This window comes from Hetaerina americana, unplaced genomic scaffold (assembly GCF_022747635.1).
Source record: "Hetaerina americana unplaced genomic scaffold, ioHetAmer1.1.p SCAF_68, whole genome shotgun sequence".
In the NCBI taxonomy this organism is placed as follows: domain Eukaryota; kingdom Metazoa; phylum Arthropoda; class Insecta; order Odonata; family Calopterygidae; genus Hetaerina; species Hetaerina americana.
Genome location: NW_027287294.1, coordinates 676765 through 704316, shown reverse-complemented (window position 1 = coordinate 704316; position 27552 = coordinate 676765). Strand labels below are relative to the sequence as shown.

General features: G+C 36.9%; 2 protein-coding genes across 2 annotated transcripts; one reads left to right on the top strand and one right to left on the bottom strand.

Moving 5' to 3' along the window:
- fu (STKc_STK36 domain-containing protein fused) lies at positions 1–13983 on the top strand. Its single transcript, XM_071594711.1, has 11 exons — positions 1–209; positions 329–442; positions 528–673; positions 780–962; positions 2888–3032; positions 3973–4072; positions 5773–5869; positions 6871–7994; positions 9603–9796; positions 10684–10769; positions 12055–13983. Exons 1-10 carry the CDS (start codon positions 99–101, stop codon positions 10741–10743), a joined length of 2274 nt encoding a protein of 757 aa, XP_071450812.1. The 5' UTR covers positions 1–98; the 3' UTR covers positions 10744–10769; positions 12055–13983.
- LOC139696119 (hatching enzyme 1.2) lies at positions 10924–27552 on the bottom strand. Its single transcript, XM_071594720.1, has 7 exons — positions 27515–27552; positions 26067–26224; positions 20359–20538; positions 16362–16619; positions 16047–16202; positions 15547–15680; positions 10924–11010 (listed from the first exon to the last, which is right to left on the bottom strand). The coding sequence occupies exons 1-7, from the start codon at positions 27550–27552 to the stop codon at positions 10924–10926; spliced, it is 1011 nt and encodes a 336-aa protein (XP_071450821.1).

Here is a 27552-nt window from a genome sequence, read left to right as displayed (position 1 = left end):
AATAGCGGCATTGTAAAGTAGTATGCAAGGTATCGCTTACTTTGAAAGGTTGACTTAAAAGGGGGGAAATATGGTATGTTTGGATTGATGCGAGCAGAATGGAGAAATATAAAGTCATTAAAGTAGTCGGGGAAGGATCTTTTGGACGAGTGTTTAAAGCCGAGGAGAAGAAAACTTCCCGCATCGTTGCTTTTAAAGTCATCAGCAAGGTATGCTCGTATTTTATTGACTAACATGTTATGCTAATGTATTCGCGTTGATTTTTCTCTCATTGTTACGTATTTTTCGAAATATTTTCATCAGTTTTATTTGTCTATCCGCAATTTAGCATGGACGAAGTGAGAAAGAACTTAGGAGTTTGCGGCAGGAATGTGAGATACAGCGACATTTACATCACCCTAATATTATTCAGATGCTGGATTCTTTTGAAACAGAAAGCGAGGTATGCTATTATACTCTTTGAAAAGAATTACGTTGATATGTAAAAATGTGACTACCTCTTAATGTAATATTTTTCCCTTGGGCAGATAGTTGTCGTGACTGAGTTTGCTGGAAAGGAATTGTATACCATTTTGGGAAAGGAAGGTTATTTGCCAGAGCATCGAGTTAGAGAAATAGCATGTGATTTGGTGTCGGCTCTTTACTATCTTCATTCGCATAGGGTACTGCACAGGTATGCACAGCATTGATTATATTTCTTGATGTCAGATATTATTTTATAGTGATCCATCTTGGTGTTGTGCCTTGAAAAAATATGTTTTCGAATTCATTTTATACAGGGATTTGAAGCCGCAAAATGTTTTGCTACATTCGGAGGATGGTGGCGCCAAGCTATGCGACTTCGGATTTGCTCGAAATATGACAACTGGAACTCATGTGCTTACTTCGATTAAGGGGACTCCTCTCTATATGGCTCCAGAATTGATTGATGAACGACCATATGATCATAATGCAGACCTATGGTAATATTAGTATTGTGGTTATACTAATCGAGTACTCATATATAAAGGAGTTCTAATTGAGTGACCTATAGCTAAATTCTACCAAACATTCTTAAACCTAAGTGAAGCACTAAGGCATTTAGTAATAGTGTATTGATTTCAGTACTTAGTTGAAATCAGTACACTATTCCCATAAAGCTTAAGTTTTTCATTTAGAAAATACCTGTGTATTGGCCACCGTCAATGGTAATAAATGATTGCCATGCCAAAAATTGTATGCATATTACATTTTGAGTGCTAAACAAACATTCTAAATTTAGTAAATGCCAACAAAAGATTAGTTAGAAAGGTAAATAACCTTGAAACCATTTGTCGTCATTGCCGTCTTTTGACAGCACCCAGGATTATACCATCCTAGGTACTAATAACTCAGTTAAGCTTGTCTTATTTCTTTGGGTAACATGAAGAATCTTTGGACTTAAATAAAGTACCGCACAAGTGATGTGAGACTGAATGTAATTAGTTCTGTATTTCTCTGCAAGTTAACCACACAATCAGATATGGTTTGCATATTACCATATATAACAAATAATGGATAAGAAGGGTCATATGTATTTTTTAGAAGTTATACTTCTAATTATCCTTTTAATTGATGAATTATTGCTTGCAAAATGTACACACACTACCTTAAAAAGCAAGTTTGTAACAGTTGACTGAAGAAATGCATAAACTTTCTCCAAGGACAATTTACCCTTGTTATGAGTGAAGTAGAATTTTGATTAACAATATCTGGAAAAAATGGAAACTACTGTGGCAATATGTTAATTCCATTTCATTGAGTTTACTCCCAAATACTTTATATTAATATCTCTCTGAATTTTTAAATAATTTCGTACATTTTTGTGTAGAGTGATAGACCACTTTTATATTATATGAGCACTGACATTTATCTATTGAAGCATATATACTTGTTTTTCTATTTTGCATAACTCCAGGACATAACATGCAAACAGATTGTGTAAAAAGGCAGATTGTCTTGAATATTGTCACCAAATTTATTCCCAATTGATTCCATCATATAACAATGCTAAACCATAAGCAAAGGATGGTAAATGTCCTTCGGATTGATGATTACACTAGCCATTGATGCATGTACTAGAGAAATAAGATTAGTCCAGAAAACCAAACCTTTAGGCTCTCATGTTTTGATTAAATTATATTCAATGTAGCTATTTTAATACATTGCATCCTGAGATTGCCAAGAAAGGTGAGTTTAAAACCATTTTGATCGAATTCCATGAGTTGTCATGATTGATATTTGCTCTTCTCATTTGGTTAAATATACTAAAAGAGTGTGGCTCGCGGTAGTCCAGTGGGTAGAGCGTTGGACTGTTGATCAGAGGGTCCCGGGTTCGATTCCTAGGCAAGGCACTCTGGGCACCTGCAGCTTCACCCAAGCTATGTGATTTTTCGGGTACCAGATCTTCCTGGGAAACCATAACCGGCACAGGGAAAGGAACTGGCCCCCCCTACCCTGATGTGTGAATTTCACACGCCGTCGGGCTTAGTACTGGGTGAACTCTACCGTCGCCTACCAAACCGACCTTTGGGTTGATTACTGTGTGTATGGTGTTTTTACGAAATGGGTGTCACTTGGACCTGGTGATTGCACACATTAGGTTTTTATGACCAAAGTGTTTGAAAAATTGGTTTGATATTGTTTAATGCGTTTATGGCCAGAGCTATCTTATTAGATGGCACCAGAGCTATTGGTGCAAATGCGATAATTCACTTCATGAAGCTAATAATGTGACAAAATGATGTTTCACAATACATATTCATTGTTTTGGTGGCAAGTGATGTTTAAGTTCTATGTGAAAACCATAAGGAGATTGGCATATGTGCATATTTTTATATCCCATTTTCCTCTTATTTTATATGTTCAGGTCCTTGGGCTGCATCATATACGAGCTGCTTGTTGGCTCACCGCCATTTTGCACCACCTCGATTCTTCACTTGGTTCGTCTAGTCTGTCATGGTGCCATCAATTGGCCTGATTTTATATCAGAGACCTGCAAAGACTTCCTACAGGTAAATGCATAATTGAGAATAGATTTGAATTCCATATAGATAAAGGACTTGAAGAACTGTGAACTTAAGTTGTTAATGGAACATTTTGGATTACTTTACATCAGAACAGCTTTTCAATCTGTTATTTCTGATAGCTATTAGTTACATGTGATTATTGTTTATCTAATCTTTTATCTTATTAGAATAATTATAGATGTGATTATCCTTCATATTCCAATATGCTTACTTCATACTATGTAATTCATTGAAGTCAGTCCAATGACTAAGTTGACATTGAAGTTGGTATTGTGTCCAAGGTCATGTTAAGTGATGCCATCTAATGGGGAATAATTTCTTTCTTTAATATGCTAACCTTAATCATCAAGGATTCTTATGTAATGCGTTAACAGAGGTAAGTACATATTTACTGCATCATTCGGTGCATATGCTGAATCAAATTATTGTTATGTAGACATTTTGAAGTTATTTTCAATTTCGTTAAACAATTAAAAATGAATAGTTGAATGAATCATTTTTGTTTCCTTTGAAGGATAAAATCTGTGAATCATATAGGGGTCTGTAATTGCTTAGGGTGAAAATATTAGATATAAATTTTTAGCAGTTAAATTTGTTTCTGTCATGACCAAATAATCTGCCTAAAAATAAAATTGAGTGCATGCTTATTATAAGCATTCGTTAGTCATACTGGTAGCATCCAGAGTGATGCACTAAGACATTTGGGTTTTTGGTTTACTTTCACATTTTTCCGTCTGGTTGCACGACGGTTTCCTTGGCATTACAATCAGCATGTTCATGGCTGTAGTCTACCTGATAATGCTGAATCCAACACTAGTGAAACCATAGTCCAGCTGAATGGAATAATGTGTGAGCAATCTGACAGCCCGTGCATCATTCCAGGTATAATAGTAGTAATAACAATTCTTGGGGTTGTATGTTTCAGGGGCTTCTTCAGAAGGATCCAAAAAAGAGGTTAACATGGCCAGAACTCCTGGATCATCCCTTCGTTAAAGGGAGAGTGATTATTGCAGAGAATGAAGAAGGTTAGTGAAAGATTGTGATCAATGCAGGTAGAAATTGGAAAAAACTATTATTTCGTATGAATCTACATTTCAATGATGGTTTAAATAATTACTGTACAATTTTAGAGGCTAGCTGATGTATTTTTTATACTTTTAACTGTGGGTAGCCTCATAATTGGTGGTTGAGTTTGGATGGGACATGATAACGATTACAGAAGACTTTCTATTTCTAAAGAATGTTTGTGTGAAGTATTGCTCAATTTAAATATGTTGAAAATGTCACTTCTTTCCCCATTCCTCTATGCTCAACCTGCGTTCTTCTTTCGAATACGGCTTTGATTTTCTTATAATATAATATTCCAACCACATTTTTTGCCATCTTTAAGTTTTTGGTGAAAAGTTCTGTTCACCCATAACGTTTTCAATTTGTGTCCTCTATGCACAGATTATTTGTTTTCATATCCAAATGGCAGCAGATTTTATGGTGATATGATTTCCTAGGTTTTTAAACGAAAAACAGTAGGCTCCACATCTGCGTTAATAATGTTTTGTTGATGTTTTCTTCTGTCTTTCGTGTCAGCCTGTCTCGCCTATTTCCCTATAATGCTGGACATTCTTTCTGGTAATGCAACTCTTATTCTAATTCCCATGGTACTAAACATTCTCATCCACTGATTTCTTTCTCACTTGCTTTCAATTTATGCCCTTAATCTTATTACTTTCGGTGTCAGGGGTAGGTCACTTTTCAGATACACACTAAACATATCAAAATGTCTAGGTTTATTCTATATCCCTTCCTATGAATGTTCTTGATCCTGAAATCAAATATAGTGGAAGTTCATGTAACAAGCACGTTGCATAGTGCGCAGTGAGCATATAGAGAAAATGACTCGTTTAACAAGCAACTTTTCGCATCAAGAGTGACAAGGATAGGGGGATTCCTGGAATGATTGTGAATCTGCTGCTTCCGTTTATGTTAAGCACACGTTAGTATCATAGTGTTGCTAGTGATCACACATTTTTTCAAACTTGAGTTCAGACAGTGGAGTTGTTAGGAGGAATCTAAAGGAGGCAGGAAAGATGGACGCAGAGGCTTCTGATTGGAAAAAGGATGTTGAAGACTGTGATAGAGGGTAGAACGTTAGGCAAGTGAGGGAGGGTCAGGAATAAGGTAGGGATGCTGGATGGAATGAAAGGAGGAATGAAGAATGTGGCATTGAATTGGGGCTTATTGTAGTGTTGGATGTTGTGTTTTGTTAGGAGAAACAAGGGAATTGTCGCTGTACAGTTTGGTAGGTTATGTCCATCCAAAACCTACCTTAACCAGTAGATAACCTATAATAATAATGATCCCAATCAATCCTTTTGTTTTGATCCATGCTCGACCACGTAAAATGCCACTGTTGAGCCATTTGCCATTTTTTTGAGCCATTTCCTTCTCTCTGTTTCGCCCTCTTCTTCACTTCAGTCACTCATCTGCAGTGGCAGGAAGTATCATCAGGTAGCAGGCTCTTAAAACTCTCATTAGAGCCCTGAAGAACAAAAAATGGAATAGATTGTTTGCATGATTACATTTGTATGTGTTCAAGGTTTATCCATGTATTGATTATATAGCACACTAACTCCTTGAAAATGTGTTAATAACTCAGTCTGATGGGTGTTAAGCATGGCACGTGCATTGTTTCTTCTTCTCCTGAATCCTGTTGTGTTCTTGTTTTCAGCATTTTCTTTGACTCTTCGTTTGACAACATCCCAAGAAATGGAGAAGGAAAGGCAGAAAGAAGGACTCCAGAAACAGCAGCAATCGGGTCAACCCAAGTGAGTCATTGTTCTTTTTATCTGAAGGACCTGTAATTTCAAGTTAATCATTTACTAAATTCTAAACTGGTTTAGCTTAAATTTTATGAAAATTCATTTCAGTTTATGGTATAGTCCAAATCAAAATTTCCTTAACATGAATTTAATCGGCTAGTTTTTCAGCGATGGAAAGTCATAGTCCAGCCATGGAACCGGCTTATTTTTGATAAATTTATATTATGACTGTTACTGCTTTAATTTCATCAATTTTATCCCAGTGTTTATGTTCTGGAGATTTCATAAAGTATAAATATTGTTTTTACCATTATTTACAATAATTGTTTTCTTGCCTGCAATCTTTGAGTGAGATCTATGTCTGGCTGTATTTAATAAAACGATAATTTTAGGTTAAGATGATGACCCTGCTTTAAAGTTATAAATGTAGAGTTTGTTCATTTACAACACAGCATTCAATCTGTAGGATTTAACTTCCCTCGTGTGAATTATCATACCTTCCATTCAACTCTTGCTTAAATGAGTTAGTTCATAATGATATTTAGAATCACTCATTGGAATGGAGAAAGTACATATAAATGTGTGTGAGATTGTTATATCTGTTTCTAATTAAATTTCATTCATATCAAAACATCCCATTGAGTTTTTAAGTTTAGGTACAAGTGTGGTAAAGTACTAGAAGTAGAAATTGAAAACGGAAATATTGTCATTTGTTTGATAGAAAATATCGTTGATTAGATTTTGCTTTTGTTATTGTTGTGGTTTTCTATTTTATTTTCAAATTAAGCTTGTTGCACAGTACATTTTTATTATTTATCAACCAGTTTACATTGGATTAGATTTGTTTGCAGGCAATATGGGGTGTTGCTGTAAAAGCTCAGCATTGTTAAAAATCAACATTTGTAATTTGATGGTTTTTCATTCTACCAGAAATCTTCATTTTCAAATGGCGGCCACTTTTACAAATCTGTTTTTTATGTAATACATATATTTTGCATCTTTTTCAGTGCTCTGGTGGAGGCTGTGAAGAAGATTGAAATGCACGGCAAAATTGGCGAAAAAGCTGTAGTTGGAGCAGTGGATGAGGTGACTCCCAAGCCAGCAACGTCAAGCCTCAAAGAATTGCGATTTAAACCGCTAACATCATCAGATGATACAAAAAAATTTAGGACAGTGAATTCGGACAACATAACTGATTCCAAAAACGGTACACGTGGGAGCGTAGATGGGTTAAAGAAACCCAGTGGCCAAGTGAGATTTATGAAAATGGATGAAGGTGAGAGGAAGGGCAAATGGAATTCAAAAAATCCCCCCCATGACGTGCACACGGAAAGAGATCAAAAGAGTGTCACCAATGAGGAGAAAATGAGGAATGAGACTCACCCGTCTTCCCCGAAATCACTGGCCGAAAGTATACCCGGTTGTCATGTCAAGCCGTCGTCATTGTTTCCATTGGACGAAGATCCTCGACCGATTGAAAGCGATGAGTGGTTGGCGTTTTTGCAGTCGTCCATGGAAGAAGTCATGAGTGGAGATTGCTCATCGCTCTTACAAACTGGGTTTATTGCAGTTGCCACGACCCCATTGCGCCACCCGCATGCCTCTTCCCGTGTGGTCGAATATGTGTCTTGCTATCTCTCTCTCCCTTTATCATCTCCCGAACTACTTTCCAAAGAGGAAGACAAGAGGAAATATTTGCATAAGAGATTATTGGCTGTATATCTCGAGGCAAAGATCGTTCCCAACTTAGTGTATGCCGCTCGACTGTTAGCTGGGCGGAGGAGTGGTGGTAGGTCTACAAATTCATCGTGCACTCTTTCAGACAAAGAATGCTCAGCTGGCGAAGGGGAAGGTGATCTCGGGGCAGAAACCCTGCAGGCTTTGGAATGTGTGTGGTTATTGGTTTGCCACCTAGTGCATGCTGGAGAAGGTTTCTTGCAGCAATGGATGGACTCTGTTGGAATTGTTCTTGGGCCCTTGCCATCGGCAGCTGCGCTCTTCCTCCAGAGGCAGTTACAGTTGGAAAGAAGGAAAGCTCGTATAGCTGCTGACCTTCTTGCCATATTGGCCCACACGTTGAGGGTTCTCCCGGAAAATGCACCATTTGTGGAAGAGGTTGTGTTTGGGAAAGGTAATTTGAATTCTTTTATAAATTATGGTAATATTTGTATAATAAATAGGTGCGTTGCGATAAAGGGATTTTAATGCACAGTTGAGGTTCAAAGTTCTTTGTTACCAAAAAGATTATTTGAGTCATAGAGATAATTATTATAAAGATTCTTTGAGTTATAGACATATTATTAGTCTCTGTTATCTGTGGCACAACACTGTGTGTTAAAAATGCTGGGTCATTTCACGTAGTAGAATGGTTCTTCAAATCATGCAGCCACTGAATTTCAAATGTTCTTGACACAGATAATATGTCTTGAAAACATTTTTATCCAAGGAATCACATAAAAAACTATTCACTAAGCCATCATGTTAGATTTTAGAGAATTTTTTGACTTGGAAAAATACATTCATAAACATGCATACATTGTTTTGAGGGATGTGGTTGTCTGAGAAAGTTTTGTCAGGAATGAAACAGCATAGAAACCTGTCGACAAATGTGTGGGAATTTTGAGGATAAAAAGAGAAAAAAAACTGTTGAAGTGCAGTTGATTATTTTGTGACACTACTCTGGCCAACAAATGCACAAACCCTGGCCATAAAAACTTTATTTTGCAAAATTTAGTCTGCATCGATTTTCTCCCTTCAAAGTACTCTCCATTTGTAGGCAATGTATTTATTCCATCTTCTTTTCCACTGTTTTAAGCACCCTTGGAAGTTCTTGGCAGTTAGGCTTTTTAGTTTTCTCGTCGTTTCTTGCGTTATTGTGTCCACATCTTCCCAATGATGTCCCCTCGTCATATTTTTCTATTTTGGGAACAGGGAAAGGTTACAGGGGGCGAGATCTGGCGAATAAGGAGGATGATCAAGGGTGGTGATTGAATTTTTTGCCAGAAACTGGCGAACAATCAATGCTGAGTGTGCATTGTCACGGGGAAGGATAAATCCATCATGTTCGGTTAAAATAATGTGCAGTGTTGATTTTCTTAAATTCAGTTCATCGGTTTCAGTAATTTCTTGATAAATTTTACCGCGCTTCACCAATAACTTGATGTTTATTTGTTCCTCCGTGATTTCATCAATTTCCATTTTCGACAAACAGTAAAATCAAGGACCAAAGAAACTAACGTAACTGGCACCATACACACAGCTCAACGATCCGCCAAGCACAGATGGCTCATTGGGTCTCAGACAAGTAGCACCGCTAGTGGGTGGGGCTGCTATAGTTGGCGTCATGGCTGCCAGATTACATCAGTTCATGCATTTATTGCACAGACTATGCCTCTGTTAGAAATATCATTCCTCCAAGTTTGTTGTTCTTGCATCACATTTTATTTGTTGAAATGGTCATGGTGTAATGGGCACAGGCTAAGGGTTATCTGTCGCACATTGGTGAAATAATCATATTTGATATGGCGAAAAATCCAAGGTAAATGTTTCAAGTTGCAGAACAAATTTGGTGTGTAAAATATTGGGAAGTTTGACTGAAGCCATTTTTAATTGCTCCTCTTCCACTTGAAATTTATGAAATTTTACATGTGTATTTAATGGAACACTCAACGGCTATAATGTGTTTTGCTCCTAAGGTTGTTGCCTCATGAGTGATCAAAAATCTTCTTTCACTTGACAGGGGAAAACAGTGGATCTGGTATAGAGCTGAGTAGGTTTCTATGTCACCGAAATCCTGTGTTGCGCTTGCGGTGCTGTGTGCTGCTGCATTTGTTAGCTCGCTTCTCATGCCATGCCCTTCAAACCGCATGGTCCACACGGTTGAATTCGGATATTGAAGCTTTGACCTGTGACTCTGTGGACAATGTTCGCAAGGTTGGTTGTATTGCTTAATGGAAATTAAGTGTGCGTTATTAGTTCTAGGCTTTTATCAGTTCCTCCTTTTATCTTTTTATTCGATGAAAGAATGTTGCTTTTATTTTCTTTGATCAAGACCAAGTTTATTTTCTTTTCATTGCTATAAATTTAATTGGGGTTATCTATATGCTTAGAATAAACTGCAGTAAACCCTCGAATATCCACGGGTGGATATTAGTTTTGGCATTTTTCCATGTTTCTCTCTTCCCAGCATATCAAAATTTAAATAAAATTATAATAGCAAAGATTGGCTTGAAATTTTGATATAACTTTTGAAAAATTCAATCAGTCTTCTTTAGATAGTTGTGACAATGTTGAATTATTTTTCAAGGGAGATTTGTCCTGGAAATTTTTCAAAATCAGTCTCAAACTAAGCATTGTATTCATGTGTGCATACAAACAATGACTTATGTTAATAACCTGATTTCATTTTGCCTTTTATAACATAGAGATATACTATTAATATTGGTCTTCAAACGGTCTGTACAGCAGTGGAATATTTCTGTAAATTGACTGATAAATCCTTCTCTCAAGTTTAAGCCAATAATTTCACCACTTCTCTTTATTGGTACCGATAGGTAAGGCTTTTGAAATTCACTAAAGATTGTCTCGTGGCATTGAGGCACAGAATGATATTTATAAATCTACGTGCTTCATCACCCCAAAAGAAGACATCTGCTCATTATATAGCCATATTATGTGATCAGTTGACATTAGTAATTTTGGGGTGCCTGTGGGCTTGCCTGTGTTTCAATTAATGCTGACTTTTGTGTCTGCTTATCTATTGCTGCTGAATGTACGACTTTGGTAAACTTATTTCACTTTTCTGATTCTCTCTTCTACAGGCTGCTTTAGTTGCTGTTTCAGAATTGAAGAAACTTCCTTACTACAGTCAAAAAACATGAAGATAGTGCAGGATTTTGACTATCTTGTGAGTATGGTTTATTAATCTGTTAATAATGAAATTATCAAAGTTTTAGCAATGTAATTCAGTTAAAATGGTTTATAGATGATAAATTGTCATTAACATTCCCTGGTAGTAGTTAAAAGGATATCTTGGAGGTCAGTCATGTCTTGTGGCAGTCTTATTTCTGTTCACAGTAGCTACGCATCAGTTTAGCCAAATCCTTTTCACTCATTTTTTTCCTCTGGCCAATTTTTGCATCCTTATCCTGCGGACAAAAATAAAAACAACATGTTAATGCCAATTCATATGTCAGCAATTCTTCAGAAAGTGAGTTATGTCTAGTGTGCTTTAATGTATAGTAAGTGAATACAGAAATCAAATCTTTTAGTTGTTCGAAAGGTATAGGAATATGGATAAATTTTCCTACTTGCAGCCGATGCAATTTTAAAATTAAACCACAAATTGGCTAGTTTCTTTTTCACAACTTGATCCTGAGATTCAACAATCCTTTTTTCTAAAGACTTCTTATTTATAAATATTATGATTCATTTTCATATTTGTTATTATTTCTTTATTGTATATGAGAATATTTTTTACCCTTTTCAGTTTTTGAATTGTCAAGTTTGATTTTGCACTTGAATTGTCATATTTAAAGAAAGAAAAGTTAACCATAATTGTTTTTAGAGTTGTGGATAGGGTTCAGGGCCAGAAGCTAGAGGAGAAGGAGGTATGAGGGTAATGTGCCCTGGCATTCTGGTGGCAATATAATTGTTATATTATGCTTAAATGTTTCTTGGCACTTATAGTAATTCCCACAATAGAGTGGAAATGCACTAGGAATCACTGGGATCATATGTTTATGCTGTGTGAAGGAGAAACTAATTATGGCTCTAGCCGCATGTTTAGATTGAATCAATGGTCCATTCACCTCAGTTGAAGCTATCCTGAGAACCATGCTTGCAAAGCTGTTTTTTTTTTGCTGCTTGATTTCTGCTCAGTTAGGTCTGTTCAGTCACACTGACTGATCTAATTAAACAAATTCCAAAGAGATGCCGCAACAGTAACTTTTAACGGAGTCATCCACTAAAATGCATTCCAATGCAACAATTTCAGAGTGTAAAAATCATTTGCCTTGACCAGGATTCGAGCCTGGATCCCGGTCAAGGTGAATGATTTTCACACTCTGATATTGTCGCATTGATCTAATTAGTATTATAATTACCGCTTATTAATGAATATAAAATTATGATTACCTATACAAGGTCCATTCCTTTCACACCTAATATTTATGTGAATACTTTATTTTTAGGTATATTTATGTGAACTACAAAAGGCCCTGTTGTACAGCTGCCTAGTGTACTGAATATGTGGCTGTGACCCAAGAGGTCTGGGTTCAAATCTGGGTAATAATAGCTATGGTCTCTAAGGCTAAACCCAAGTACTGTGATTTTGCAGGTACCAGGGCATTCTCAAAAATGGCAGGTGCCGTATGGAAAGAAATGGGGCTCTCCACACAGAATTAATGCATTTGACATGTTGTAGGGCTTAATACGAGATGAGCTCTTTACTCACACTCATCGGACCTATTTTCTGGCTGATAACTTGAGGTCTTTCATGAAAAGATATCGTTGGGTTTTAATTTGTTTGTTTTTCTGCTTATGTAGCAAATTCCTTGGATTCATGGTAGCATGAACATTTTTCCAAGTGAACAGTTCTAGTTCTGTCCTTGTCCAAATATTTATTGGCTTAAGCAGGTACAAACAAAAGCTTCACATATGGTGATTTGAGACTGCATTTAAGCTATCCTGATAGATGGTTAGGAGAGTCCCAATTCATCTCAAGAATTCCACCTGGTTCTTCACACCCAACTCCATTAAATATATGTGTATGAATTCAGGTGGGTGTGGTCGCACAATTGTCTGGGTGGAAAACATACTGTTTCAAAATGATAATTTGAAACATAGAGATGTGTGAAAATTGTTTAAACAATTGAGCCTTCTAGTTACTCCTTGGTTAAGCATCAAGATAGTAGCAAAGGTGTCTTTGCTATCAGGGTACTTCCTCATGTATGGATTTTGCCTAATAGCAATGTTTATTCCATTTATCATTTGAATTCTCTGTAATTTTATACTAACAATTAATGGACTGGGATATTGAAATATGAAATGCCTACAATGAAACATACGCAAGAGGAATTGAAAGATTGAGCATAAGTTTTCCACGTACGTAATTGCTGCTACCCAGTTTTTTACTGGTGAGAAATTAAAAAAAAACATAAATATTCTAAATACTAACAGAGTAAAAAGCATGTGTAATATTCTCTGCTTCCATGTAAGTAAATTAACAAGTCTATAGTAATTAGTGATTTTGTAGTTGTTTGGTACGTTTTCATTGTCTCGAATAGTTTTTTGTCTTTTCCTGAATCCAGGCAAATAATTATCTGTGTTACAATATCTCTATTTTTAATTTTGGTGGCATTTATGCCCTAAATTCTAGTCATTGAGGCATGTCCTCCATTTCATGCTACTCTGTTAAAAGTAACCACTGTTGTTAATTTAAATTATTATGCATTGAAGACATGCTGAATAAGTGCAGATGAGTCTTAACTGTTTTTTTTTCATTCGTTCCTTTGCATTCTTTGATGACGTATCAGTTATATAAAGAACACATATGGTGTTCCTTGAAATTTGGCATTTGAAGTATTCTCGCTGAAAATTATTTTCAGTTTGTAGAGTTCATGTGAAAATAGTAGAATCTCTCTTTAAACTGTTGGTCTTAGCTATAATTGTAGCGAGTTCTGTGGCATTATGAAAAGTAGCCTACATAATTATTTCTAAATCTGATTAATACAATTTTATTGTTGGAAAAATCTGTAGAATGTTTGAACAATTATTTAGTGTATGGCAAGTTATGGGTGTTTATTGTATTAATGTGAATTTAAGTGGTGGAGTTATCAAAAAGCATTAATATTTTGATTTATTAATTTGTTTAGAAATGAATTTTTAAAAAAGATGCAATTATGTTTTCATGACATTGAAACGTGAGAGGAATTGTTGAAGGCAAAATATTGAAAACTGGAACTTTTCTATAAATGTTTGTGTACATAACTTGCTATATTATTGCATTGTTTTTTATGCTCATGATTGAATTTGGAAATTATGTTGAAAATTTTGTAAATTTTTGAGGGCTGAATTAGAATTCATGCGTGAGATTTAGGGTAGATTCCTAAATCATGACATTCTAGTAACTTTTATCATGCTTATGCATGTCTGGGTGATTTCCTAGATCATGCTGTTCTAGTCATTTTATGTATAATGTTTACATTTAAGCAGTTCTCCATTGCTGTTGACTGCCACTCATGAATAAGAAAAGTACTAACGTTTATTTTAGTTGTCCAATGTGTATTGATTCCTTCTGTACTTTCATGGTAGAGCTCCCCAACATCCATCTGTAATAACTGATTTACTTTACCCCTAATAAGTTTTCCCGCCCAAAATTTTCCCTTTGTAAAACATTCAATCGTTACTTAAGGGATAATGTAAAATAAAGCTTTCAAAAATATTTAAAATATGAAGTGCATGGAATTAATGCTAAGCTCAAAAGCATCTTCATTATTGCTTTTTGTTGAAATATTGTTTGTTAGGGCTCATTTTTTCTCGCAATACTTGATTGTTCTTAAATTATTCATTTGATCAGTAGATGGGAGAGAATTTCAAGAATCTGAGATTTTTTAAGCTTCACTTTAATCACATATGCCAATGAGACATGGAAGCTCTTCACCTTCATTTTTAAGCATAATTTTCATGCTTCTGTCAACATTTTTTCATATCTACTGAATGATTTTTATGGTTTTATTAGTTTATTAGTTTTTATGGTTTCCAATGCATTGGAATTGCAACAATGACAATGTTCTATTTACCTTTGTTCCTTCATGCTGCTCAATAATTTATAAAACCATTGTGAAAAATAAGGATATCCCTTTGATTGAAGCGTAAAGGCTTGTAACAGATATAATGGATGTCATTATCATTTGAATAACTGATTGCAGCTCTTTTCCGCTTGATAATCCATTTTCCACTTGATTTTCCGCTTATCAAGTGCTTCGATCAGTTATTCAGTGTGTTCGACTTCCACCACATTACGCCTGAAGCTACTCAATTTGTTCATTATCATTTAATATTTTTGCTGAATAAATTCATGTAATTTTCATTCAAGGTATTCAACATAATTAACTGTAGGTTTTCTGCTGCGCATAATGACTATTATTTTCTAAATATCACGAGAACTTTCCTTTGTTTGTCGTACATTATTGCCGACCTCTGTCCTTTGTATGTTCAACCTGCCTTCATCTTGTCTAAAGGAGGAGCCTACTCTCTCCTGTCCTTGACCCTGATTACCCAACATTCTCCCTTCTATCACAGCCTTCTAAACTGCCCACAGTATTTCCTCCACTCCTTTTTTTCTGCCTTTTCTATGTTTCCGTTAGAAATTTCTATGTCATAGAAACCCAATTTTTTGTAGTGTGTACATAACAAAAAAAATCAATTGCATAAATAAATGATTTAACTAATTTAAATGTAAAAGTCAGTGCATTCATTGTTAAAACGTAAAAACTTGAAATTATTAGATTACATGTTAATTGAATCCAACTTACTATTTTCATGTAAAAGGGTTCTATATAAATTGCATAAACAGCTTCAACATGTTAATCTATAAGGAGATTGTGGTAACTGCTACTTAGAGAGAACATTATTGAACAAAATAATTTTGTTTTCAGTAACTTTTGAGCCAAGGTACTTACCTTTGGCACTATGGTATCACTTCCATCGTTTGAAAAAGCAGTGCGCCCATAATGCATCACACTAGAATAATCATATTCTACGCCAAAGTCTGTGACTAGGGATGAATTGTACTTATGAAAGTTGCTTTCTTTGCCTGAGTATAAAATAATTAACAATCATTAATCTTACTATTATCATAAGTAGATGTATTATATATATATATGTTTATATATATATATATATACATATATACATATACATATATATATATATATATATATATATATATATATATATATATATATATATATATATATATATATATATATATACATAAATGATATATTATATATCCTAAGTATTTGTTAATAAAATAACCTCATAGTAGTTTCATGGAAATTTGAAGACTAGATAACCTAATATCAGTAAAACTAATGTTTGTGATGCATTAAATCTATAGGAAATTCAAGTTTGAGTTAATTCATTAGGGTGTATTTCAGAGTACTCTGGAGACTTGTACCTTTTTCAATTTTGTCCCATATGATATCCACGTAATCATCCCGGTTATAAGCGCTCTGTTGGTGGAAGAATCCAAGAGCATGCAGGACTTCGTGCACAATAACTCCATGGTGGACACACCCAGGTCGTTGCAAGTTCACCACTTGCCCTCCGGGCCCTGGGCCCTTATCTGCTGTTATAAAGCCCAGGCTTAGGAATTCCAGCAAACTCCTCTTCTTTATCTTCCTACTCCTCTTGGCAATGGAATGATCTGGCTCCACGCTATCCAAGTTATCCTCCTTATTGTCGTCATCTGGAATGGTTGAGAGTCCTTCACCCTTTTGCCTTCCCACCATTGACCAGCAACCTGTTGGCTCCCCTTGAATCCATATGTAAGATGCTGGCTCTTTTTTAGAGGCGAAAAGTCTGGACTCATCCTCATCGCCACTGGCAGGAAGTGAACGTGTAATTGAGAGTGAATCTATCAATGATTTGTCCTTTTTTTCATCATTAGCTGTGTATGGAACTAGTCTCATGCATGAAGTTTGATTGAATTCCGCCAGTGCTCCCATGATGATTTCCCGCTCTCCTTCTGCTGAGTAAAGGAAATGAGTAATAGTGAAAAAAATCTTAATGCATTTTCATTAGTTTCATCATTTATTGTTAAAATCCATGCAATAGAGGAGGAGATGATAAAATTGTTTTTTGACAAACTTGGACTCTGGAAATATAGCTCTGGAGTTATACATATAAATATATGGAGTTATTCTAGAGAAATATGCTCTTGGTTTTAATTTGTCTGTTCTTTTAAGATTGATGGGCAGTATGTGGCCACTGTTGTTTAGCGAACGAACAATGGGAAGTTGTCTTTAATTAGTTCTCGTGCTCAATCTAGCAGCATGTACAAATAATTAAATAAGTTCAATGTATACATTTAAGACCCTTCTGATTCCCCCCAAAATTGCTCTATGAGGATTAGTTCACCTCAAATTAGATACCCCTGTTTACCGAAACACTGTTTATTTTGGCTGATTGATGTGATGATATAGCTTTTTCTCATTTTGCCAAAAATTGGTGCTTCAAATGTAGTTGAAGTTGCACAATTTGAATTGAACTTGCAAACATGCGCTGAGATTGAAGGTTACCTGTTGACTCAGGATGGGGAGTGGAATGTTAGTCACAGATGTGTCATCAAGCATGACAAGGTTTGGATGACCCGCAATTGCAAGAAGAGATACTGAGGAGAGGTTGAGCAGAGCACTTAAAAGTGAGATGGTTATTTCTCCTCTTGTGCTCTAATTCCTTGCCACAATGTAACCTACACAGTGTGTTGCCCTGAAGATAGGCAAAGAAAGAGAGCGTAATGAGGTGTGGGACTACATTTTAGGAACAAGGAATGACCGAGGAGAGAGTGCAATCCTGCATGGGAAAGAGTCTTGCATGAGATGTGTCAATCATCAACAACACTTGGTTTAGACACCACAAAAGCCATAGGTATACACGGGAAATGACAGGGGGTACGGAAAGGTATCAGACTATATTATGGTTAGGCACCGATTTAGGAATAGTGTAAACAATTTGCAATTTTCCGGGATTGGATGCAGTTCACTAATAAGTAATTATGAAATGAAGGATGCGATTCAAAACGATAAAACTGGGAAGATGGTAAAAACAAGAGAGATGGTTTAAGGAATGGAGCAAAGAAGCATTAACCAAATCAACAAGGAAGCCAATTGGCAGATTGTAGAGCCAGGAAAGGGAACTGGGCACTACAGAGGAAAAATCACAGCATATCAAAGACGTGACAACGGAAGCCGCAAAAGAAACATTAGGAAAAGGACAAGGAAATCATGAATCATGGACAAGATAATTATAAAGACTGAAAAGAGAATGGAAGACTGTAAATACAGACTTAGGTGGAAGATAGTATAAAAAGTTCAATAATTAACTGATGGCTGAAATAAATAGGGGAAAAGAAGTGTGGTGGAAGACGGTGCAAGGATATGGCCTGTTTGCAGATTAAGGGTGGATGAAAGAATCATTTAGAGTAACTATATGGTAAAGACATTAGGCCAGCAAGCTTAGACATACGATGGTGGTCTGAAAAGTTTCCGACCCAACAAAGATACAAGACACATTTTCTGAGGTTGTAAAGTTTTCAGACCACCCTCGTAGAAAGAAAATTTGACATAAGTGATGGCGTAGGGCCAGGCTTACTCGATGGTGAGGTAGAAAGAATATTAAGGGAATAGAAATCAAGTAAGGCTGTGGGGGAAGACAACATTTTTATGGAACTAGTCTTAAGTTTAGGAAAAGGTGGGAGGAGTTTTTATGGACTAATTTGTGGCATTTACGAGAGAGAGAGAGATTTGGTGGGAAGATTTCATAAGATCAGTCAGTATTGGTTCCTATTCCAAGAAAGGTAAAGCTGCAATATGTGAGGACTACCGAGCAATAGGTTCACTTCACATGCACTTGTAGTTGTTTCTTAGAATCATCAACAAGAGGATGAGAGCAGGGCAAATGATTACTTGGGAGATGATCATCAAAGGGTAAGACATGCGTGATGCCATTGCAGTGGTGAGGTCACTAATAGATAGAAACATGCGTAGAATACAATCAGGGTGCATCTGTATGTTTTGTAGATTTTGAAAAGGTTGTTTGATAGACTGAATTGGGAAAAACTGATGAATATATTGCAGAAAATAAGAATGGACTGGAGGGAGTAATCCACAACTTGTACATGTGTCAGACTACTTAGGTGTGAGTGAGGGATGGAGAGTTCAGATGTGCAATGCTAGGAAGAGAGGTAAGACAGCGGTCTCCATTATCACCTGTACTGTTCAACTTATATATAAAGGAAATGTTTGAAGAGACATCGGAAGAACTGCAGGTAAGAATGAAAGTCAAGTCACCAGATGCTCAAGCTTTAGATTGTCAGTCAGCCAAGGGGTTGCAAAACTGCTGAGTGCATTGGAAGGTCAGTGGGATAGGTAAGGAGTGAGAAAAAATTAAAAAAAAGTTTTTGAACTTTTCCAGAAATAGGAAGGCCAAGTTAAATGTTGAACTAGGCTTGAGAAAACTAGATCAGGTGAAACAGTTCACCTGCTCTTCAAAGTATTTTGGATCAAAATGATAAAACTAGTGGGGGGACGAGAAGAAAAATTGCATAATGCAAAGAAGCTTCCACGAGGAGGAGAGATTTGATGACAGGGATGTGGAGTAAGGAAGTTGAGAAAAGGCTTGTCAAAACTTTGATGTGGAGGATAGTTTTGTACAGCACAGAAACATCGTCATTGAAGCAGTTTGAAAGGTGTAGATCAAAAGTTGAAGTGGACCGAAAGGAAAAGAAAAGGGAAGTGCAATTGGGAGAAATCATAAGGAGGCAGATGAAATGGATGCGAGACATATTGATTAGGGATGGCATATTAAAGACTTTAATAGAAGGGAGAATGATAGGCAAACGAGAAAGGGGCAGGAATAGGATAGGGATGTTGGGCACAATTAAGGGAGGGAGGATGTTTACAGAGATGAAGAGGACCTTAGTGTAGTGGAGGACCTAAGGCTTTGTTTTGTCAAGAGGGCCTAGGAAATTGTTGCTGTATCATTTGGTAGCTTCTGTCCATCCGAAACCTACCTTATTTGGTAGATTGCCAATAGAAATATTGTATAAAATAATTCTTTAGGCATAAAAGGCAATAATCATTTCTCAATATCCATTTGCCATAGCAAAACCTCATTTAGAGTCTATGAGTCTATCATTGGGTTTAGACGTTATGTCGGTTAGTGGTTGAGTTGGAGATAATATTGCTGAAATTGTGAAAATGTAAACAGTCACATAAATCAACCAAAAAAGTTCAAATAGATGTATGTGCATACGAGCACTGTTAAGATATGGCTTAGTATTTTGAAAAACTTGGAAGAATACTGGTGCCAAATGCTATAATGTCTTCTCAAACTGATAGTTAACTTTAGCCTCTGGTTTTGGCCAAAACTCCATTTTATAACCTCCACCCAAGTTTAAAACTGACTGTTAAACAGCTCAATAACTGACAGACCACGTTATGGTGACAGTATTTACATTCACTTATAAGAAAATATTTGTTTATAAAATTAGATTTGTCCGTAATCTCCATGCTGAGCTAATGTTTGCATTCACTAATGATTGAATTTAATGTGACATTAAGAAATGGGACCTGATTGGAACTATTAAAAAATTTAACTCAGTCATATCAGGGTTATGGCTATAAAATTTCCTTTGACTGTAGCCAGAGTGAAGCTCTTAAAGCTCGTGCACCCTGGCAAATGCACGGCCAAGGATTATGGTGACTTACAGAACACTGGATCAATGTAGTAGGGAAGAGTAGCATTCGGCCAACGTGTATCTTCATTGATGATTATATTTCTTGAAGATCCAGCCTGGTCAGGCAAGAGCATGATGTCCCCTTCAAATTGACCACTAAGCTCCCATACGTTTTCCGGTTTATCAGGTGACCATGCTGCAATCTTGGTTGCTGTACAATTGGAAAAGAATTATTTTCTCGTCTGAAGTATTTTGCTGCTTTTGTTGTTTAGATTCACAAGTAATTAGATGTAAAGAAAAGGGACAGGAACATATATTAAGGACGAAAACAGGAGAGGCGGGGAAGGTGGAATCAGGCAAACCACAAGCATAAAAATATTTCTTTGACTGGGATATATATATATATATGTATGTATATATATATATATATGTATGTATGTATATATATATATATGTATGTGTATATATATATGTATGTGTATATATATATATATATATATATAAAAGTATGTATATGTATGTATATATATATTTATATATATTTATATATATATATGTATTTATATATAGTCATTCACATGGAACTCGACGTAAGGAAAAGGGATAGGAACACATGTATGCACACATGTTAGTCAAACTGGCCTAAAAATTAAGGTGGGAACAAAAGAACAAAGTTATATGAGTAATTATCACCCAACTCATCACTGGCTACCCTCCAATGTGTGTTGGCAAGTCATCTCTCTATATCTCGTCTTTCTTTACTCATCCTCTCCTGAACTATCAAATTGTAAATTCAGATTTTGGATGGTCCCTACTCATCCTCGAATTATCTCCCCTCTACTATGACTCACTCAAACGTAGCCCCCACTCCTAATGAGAGCAAACATTCAAGATTGCTCATCTGATTGTATAACTTCATTATGGCACACTGTGCTGAAATCGTGGCTGTTTCATTAAGAGAGGAGTGGAAATTTACCTGGCGATTTTAATGTGTCATAAGTAAGGTAAGACATTTCATGCTGATAACTTTTCTTATATATTGGACATGGTACACAGACAGGGTCAGTCAGGTATCATGGCCAGCAGTGGAGGGGACAAGGCCTTGGTGGCCATGATCACGGGAAATCCTTGCACAAATGAGTGGACAGCACCAGGACCTCAATGGTTAAGATGGGCACATTGGGATGATTTGAAGGGCAGCAAAGTTAGGAAATATAAAGATAGGAATGAAGAAAGACAGTATAGCTCTTAGGTGTATGTGAGGGGATGGAGAAGGAATGGTAATTACTGGAGAATTATTTATGGAGTGAAATTTAAATGGTGGAGAGGAGAGAAAGTAGCCATAGTACTGAAGGTGAAACTGTTGTGAATGTTGGAGAATGTTGAGCAGATGAGTATTTAATGAGATAAAATCAAACCCAAGGAATCTAAAGAATAAAAGATATATGTTCCCAATGGTGGTCCCTAGGGGAAAAAGTGGGCAGTTGGTGAGGTCAAATGGAAGAAATAACTGGAAACATGCCACGGAGGAAACATCTAATGTTGATGAGGGGCTGGAAGGAATGCAGAGGTGGGGAGGAGGTAAGAGTATGGGTGAAGTAAATAAAATTAGGAGAAGAGGTAAAGTGTGTGTTAGGAATGAGGAATGATCGTGGAGATAAAGAAATCGATTTCTATATGATGAAGAGTTTGACCAACACCTTGTTCTAACACCAATCGAAAGTCATGGAAGGAAATGTAGAATGAGTAACATACGTCACACTAGGTTTAACAGAATAAGGAGCAGCGCCATTTACACTTAGTGTCACGGGTTTGGATATAGATCATAGTTTAGGTGAAATGACAATTACATGAAATACTGCCAAAAATGGCAGGGAGCGAGAGGGATAGGAGAGTGTCTAGTTGCAACGCTTAAGTTTTAAGGGAAGGAAAAAGGAAGGAGTTACAAGAACATCAAAATATCTAATTGTGGATGAGGGGATAAGAAATGTTGAGATAAATGTGAGAAATAGGAAAATTGGAGTTGTAACACTGAGAATTAAGAAGTCTTTGATTACAGGAGGTGTGATAAAAAAATAAATGAGAGAAGGAAATAGAAGATTATTAACGTGGCAATGTAGAGAAGGATCTACAGAGAGCTAAATAAAAATCTTAGTAGAGATATTAATGGGGCCAAAGGAATTAGTGGGAAGAGCAGTGCAAGGAAATGGAGAAATTTGAGATACTGGAAAAATTGAAGGGCTGTACACGAAAGTAAGAGAATTGTCAGGATGTATCAAGGGAAAAAATATGCCTATTATAAGATATGTGACAGGGAAATTAATAGGAACGGAAGAGAGTCTGGGAAGGTTATAAGAATATGCAGAAGAACTTTGTGGGCAGTCAGTTCAAAAATAGGGAATGCGACATAGGCAAGGATAGCTTGAGACTGGTAATACTAGACAGTGAGGTAGAAATAGCGTCGATAGAAGGGAGAATATCAGTGCAAATGGGGAGAGGAAGGCAAGGAATCGGATTTTACACAGCACCAACGGTAGCAGTTATGACTAATTGAAGAAGGAAAGAAAGGACCGTATCCTCCTGTAAGCGTCACATGCGAATTATTCCTGTTGGGAGTCTGGCAACGAGAACACCAAAGTTATTTTGTGGTAAAGAAAACGTTTCGTTGAGGAAAACGAAAGCGTGGAAAGAAACTATTGGCCTACTCATGAATGGTCTCAATGTCCATTAATTTGGTAAATGGTGCACGACTCTTCGATTGCTCCTCTTTCAAGCGGTGGCCACTGTAATACCGTCGAGTTTTTCAGCCGATTACCACGAGACCCCTTGTTTTTCCCCAGGTATTATTTTTCTTCGTCTTCGTTTCACCTGACAACTATTTAAGCTACATATTCCAACGTTTCGACTACTTTCTGTGTAATCTCATAAATGATTCCTGGAGATGTAAACAAGCTGTCGACTCCATATGAAATAGTAATTCAGGTGCTAAAAATACTAATATTCTAGTGGTGTTCGCCAGTTTCCCTTTGGGCGAGGGTTTCATTTGCCAACGTTTCGATGGTTATCTTCGCCATCATCCCAAGGATGGTCGTAGTTAGTCATCGAAACGTCGTCAGCTGAGAAACTAACTGAACGGAAAACTCGCGAAGATTTCATTTGGATCAAACACCGGAAGAACGCTAAATCTTACGATACTACTGGTATTGGTATACCTTGCTTACAAAAACAGCGAATTTCAGGGTATTTTGATATCCTATCATTGATGTACCAACACGATATTTAGAAATAAAATGCTATTTACTTTGCTTAAGCGTTTTTATCGCCCGCAATAGCTGTATTTTTCGTGTCCAGGGTTTATATTAAACTTTTATAGTCGCAGACCCATTATTAATGCCTACCATAAATGGATAGATAAATAGAACCTAGGGCCACAGACTTGTATCCAATAAACTCAGAGCCTATGTTTTACGCCATACCGACTCTGTAAGGGAAATGTCTTTTTGGGATTAATCAAAGACATCAATGCCAATCGAATTGATAAAACAATACGCAATAGCGGTGTTATTAAAAATTATTGAAGTTCCCCGAGTTTAGTGGGCTCCAGTCAACGAACGCATCTCTCTAGCAGGATTGCAGTTTTATATTTCTTGAGCATTCACTTTTTCGGTCGTCCTTCAAATATGCGTTGGAATGGCCGTGCTGAGACACCACTTGTCCGAGGGTGTAAACTGTTCGCTTTCCAGTCGTCTAAATTCCCACCCCCGTGCCGATTCGTGGTTCAAGGAAGAGCCCGTTGACACTTGGAATTTTGCGAGTGTCCATCTCTCCAGAAACTTCTACTCCCTGTGTCGCATGAGAATTTAAACTGAGCATGTGATTGCTATAGATTGACTCTGTGACAAAGGAAATACGAAGGGTCGCGGTAAATGTTGTAGGTTGGAAATACTCGTGCTGGAAAGTGGCGGAAAAATTATAATGATTGTTAGAAGAATGTAAGGTATCTAGTGAAGTACGTTCGCATTCCACTCCATCAATAGTTTAAGTTAACACCTGGAAAAGGATTCTAAGCCAATACATTTAACACCATAAAGGAAACTTGGGCGATTTGGTACTAAATCAGAGGGAAGTTTGTACGACATTAGTACATTTATTGTGATGATAAGCTGATACGTTTTTACTTATTTAAGGTGTGTTTTTCCTGTGAAGCCGTTATTTTTCATTATTACACCTGCGGCATGGATCGTTAAGCAAAAAACCCTTAGCAAGTGAAAATAATCGTCCTTGGCATGATTTTATAAATGTTGACGTTCCCCAGATAATAAGTAATTATTCAAGGGACATTGATTAATATATCGTAATTATCACTATTCAGGTCATGGAACTAGGTAGGGAATGGAGGCCCATCGCGCGTACTTCATTTCAATTATTATTTTCCACACGTTTCTCGTTTCAGTACTTATTAAAGTTGTGTGGTTATATTATCAAATTGTATTACAATGATGAAATTTCTGGTTAAGTCGTTTATAATTTTTTCGAAGCTATCAAAGAACCCCTTTTATTTTTTTAATTAATGAGTCTTCGATGCACGGGATTTTCCCATGACAATTAAAACAAGCAAAAGTAGTGCCCGTATGCAAAAACCGTGACTGTGTTAATGATTTGACAACTGCAGACCGATAGCATTCCAAAATACATTAGCTGAAGTATATGAAAAGGCATTGTATATGCAAATAGTATCTTACCTCGAAAAAGGTTACTTATTTTCCAATTCTCAGCATGGATTTAGATGTGAATGATTTGCTGCGGCTGCCATATATGAGGCAATCGACAGCATACTTAACTCATTAGATGCTAAATAGCCGGCCTCGGTGGCGGCGGGGTAACGTCCTCGCCTACCAACCCAGAGGTCGTGGGTTCGATTTCCACCTAGGTGGATTTCCCTCCATCTAGGGCTTGGTTGTATGTGATTGTCGTCAAATGTCTGTATTGTAGGGTTAGGTGGAAGAAGGGACTATTAGTCCCAACCTCGCCCAATTAAGTCGATAAGTCGATAATAAAACGCAAAATTCTTGGGCTGTTTGTTGATCTGTCAAAGGTTTTTGATCGTGTAAACCACAATAGACTTTTAATTAAACTCAAAAGGTTTGGGGTTGGAGGCATTCATCTAAATTGGATTAAGTCCTACGAGTATATCCACAATCGTACCTTGAAGGTAGTGATGTCAGTAGATAGGTTAAGACATCCATCCGAAGTGTGCCCATAGCTTGCCACAGGGGTCAACCCTGGGGTAACTCCTTTTCCTGGTATATGTTAATGACCTACCTAACCGCTTAAAGTATTATGTGGGTGGTAATACGTATACTATACGAAATGTACGAGTGTATATCTATTTTGCTGCTGTTGATTATCCGAATGTATGACAAGAGATCAGTAGGAAGACCTCGACAGCGTTGGGAGGTGACGTACAAGTTGAGGTCTGTGACATTTTAGGCTTACGACTCTGGAGGAGAACGGCGATAATTGGAAAAATTTTGAAGCAGAAGTTAAGGGTCAATCTCGACTATAGCTTCATAAGAGAGTTGTTATTTCTATTGTCACTATCGTTGTATTTGAAATGATCGTTACAGCTTATTTTATAATAACTAAGGACCTCCCCACTGTACACCAGGAGAATGTTTGAGTTCTTGGTTAAAACAATTGGGTATTCCATGGTTTCATTAAGCTGCAGTAAATACGTACCGACTTCTTGGAAAGGGAATCCTTCTCTAAAATATCCCACGAAAGTTGGACCAAATGGCAATCCCGATGCCGTTGCCAGGAGGAGCAGGAAGATCTCTGGATGATCCATGAAGAGCTCCGATCTTGAAGGAAACCACCACAGGCGGGACAAATTTCCACTGTCCTTAGAAAAATGCAGAATCACTCTTTTTATATGGAACATGCAATCGCCTCGGCCGCGATTTTGTGGGAGGTAACGCGCGGGGGAGAGATTTCTCGGTTTGGTCGTGGTGCGTGCGTGGTGACTTGGAGATATGAGAAAAGAGAAAAAAACAACCGAAGCTCACGTAAAATGTGCGCCATAAAAACCTTGCGATTTTTTGACAGGATAAGGAATTTATTTTAGAAATTTTTTTAACCAACCTGAAGGTTTGGTTTAAGGGCTCCCCTCTTACGTACAAACCCCATACGGTGCGTGAAATTCCCACACAAACGTGGGGAGGCCAACTCCTTATCTCCTTCGCCACCTGCGGGTTTCTCAGAAAGATATGGGAACCTAAAAGAAACACCCTGGGTGAAGCAGCAGGTGCACAAAGTCCCTGGGAGTGGTACTATGGCCCCTCAGTCAGGAGCTGAATTTTGATTTTTGTTATTATTATTGGTACAATATTATTATTGGTGTTTATTTATATAACATTTACAGTATTATTGGTATAATGTAAGGTTTGCATGGACACATGCCATGCGACCGTACAAAAATATATTCATGTGCCTCTCCTAACAAAAGCACAACCTGAAATCAGGCACTAGGATAATCCTGTCTTCAATTCTACATACTTCTTTCCTCCCTTCATTCCATGCAATATGCCTATCCTGTTCCTACCCCTTTCTCGCTTGCCTAACAGTCTCCCCTCTATTACAGTCTTCAGCATTTCTTCGCCAATCAAAACGCTCTGAATCCATCTTTCCTGCCTCCTTTAGATTTCTTGAACAATCGTTTGCCCTCCATCACCATGCCTAGCACTTCCATGTTTGTTTTCCTTTCTGCTGTTGATTTTTGAAGAAAAACCTTCTGAGTGGTGTGGCTTGATGCGATGATAATTCTTCAAGTCTTCTTCTATAATCAAGAATTGGTCTTCTTTATTGGAAATATCTCTTAATAATGGCATATTCTTAAATACGTAATATTATCTACTTTTGTGAAACCATTACCATGTATACCCTAACATGCAAAGCAGACATCTCATTCTTGTTACCTTGAGTTATCACGGCCAATATTTCCTCATTTTGCTTTGAAAATTAGAACATTTGCAAAATTAAGACATCACTAACGGTTTGGATTGATATCCTTATACATTTATTCTTTTACTATTGGCACCATTGATTACTCTTTGGTGTTTCTTGTCCAACAGTTTGGCAGTCTAAGGAGAAGGGTGTTGGTGAGTACTGAGCGATTGTTACCCACCCACCTGGCTTTGCCACTGCTCACCATATCAGCTAAATCCAT

Coding starts and splice junctions, on each gene's coding strand:
- fu (XM_071594711.1), top strand. CDS start 99: ATGGAGAAATATAAAGTCATTAAAGTAGTCGGGGAAGGATCTTTTGGA. Junction 963..2,887: donor GATCATAATGCAGACCTATG/GTAATATTAGTA, acceptor TTATATGTTCAG/GTCCTTGGGCTGCATCATAT. Junction 4,073..5,772: donor TATTGCAGAGAATGAAGAAG/GTTAGTGAAAGA, acceptor TCTTGTTTTCAG/CATTTTCTTTGACTCTTCGT.
- LOC139696119 (XM_071594720.1), bottom strand. CDS start 27,552: ATGGATTTAGCTGATATGGTGAGCAGTGGCAAAGCCAG. Junction 26,225..27,514: donor GTGAGCAGTGGCAAAGCCAG/GTGGGTGGGTAA, acceptor TTCTAAGGACAG/TGGAAATTTGTCCCGCCTGT. Junction 15,681..16,046: donor ATGGGACAAAATTGAAAAAG/GTACAAGTCTCC, acceptor TTTTATACTCAG/GCAAAGAAAGCAACTTTCAT.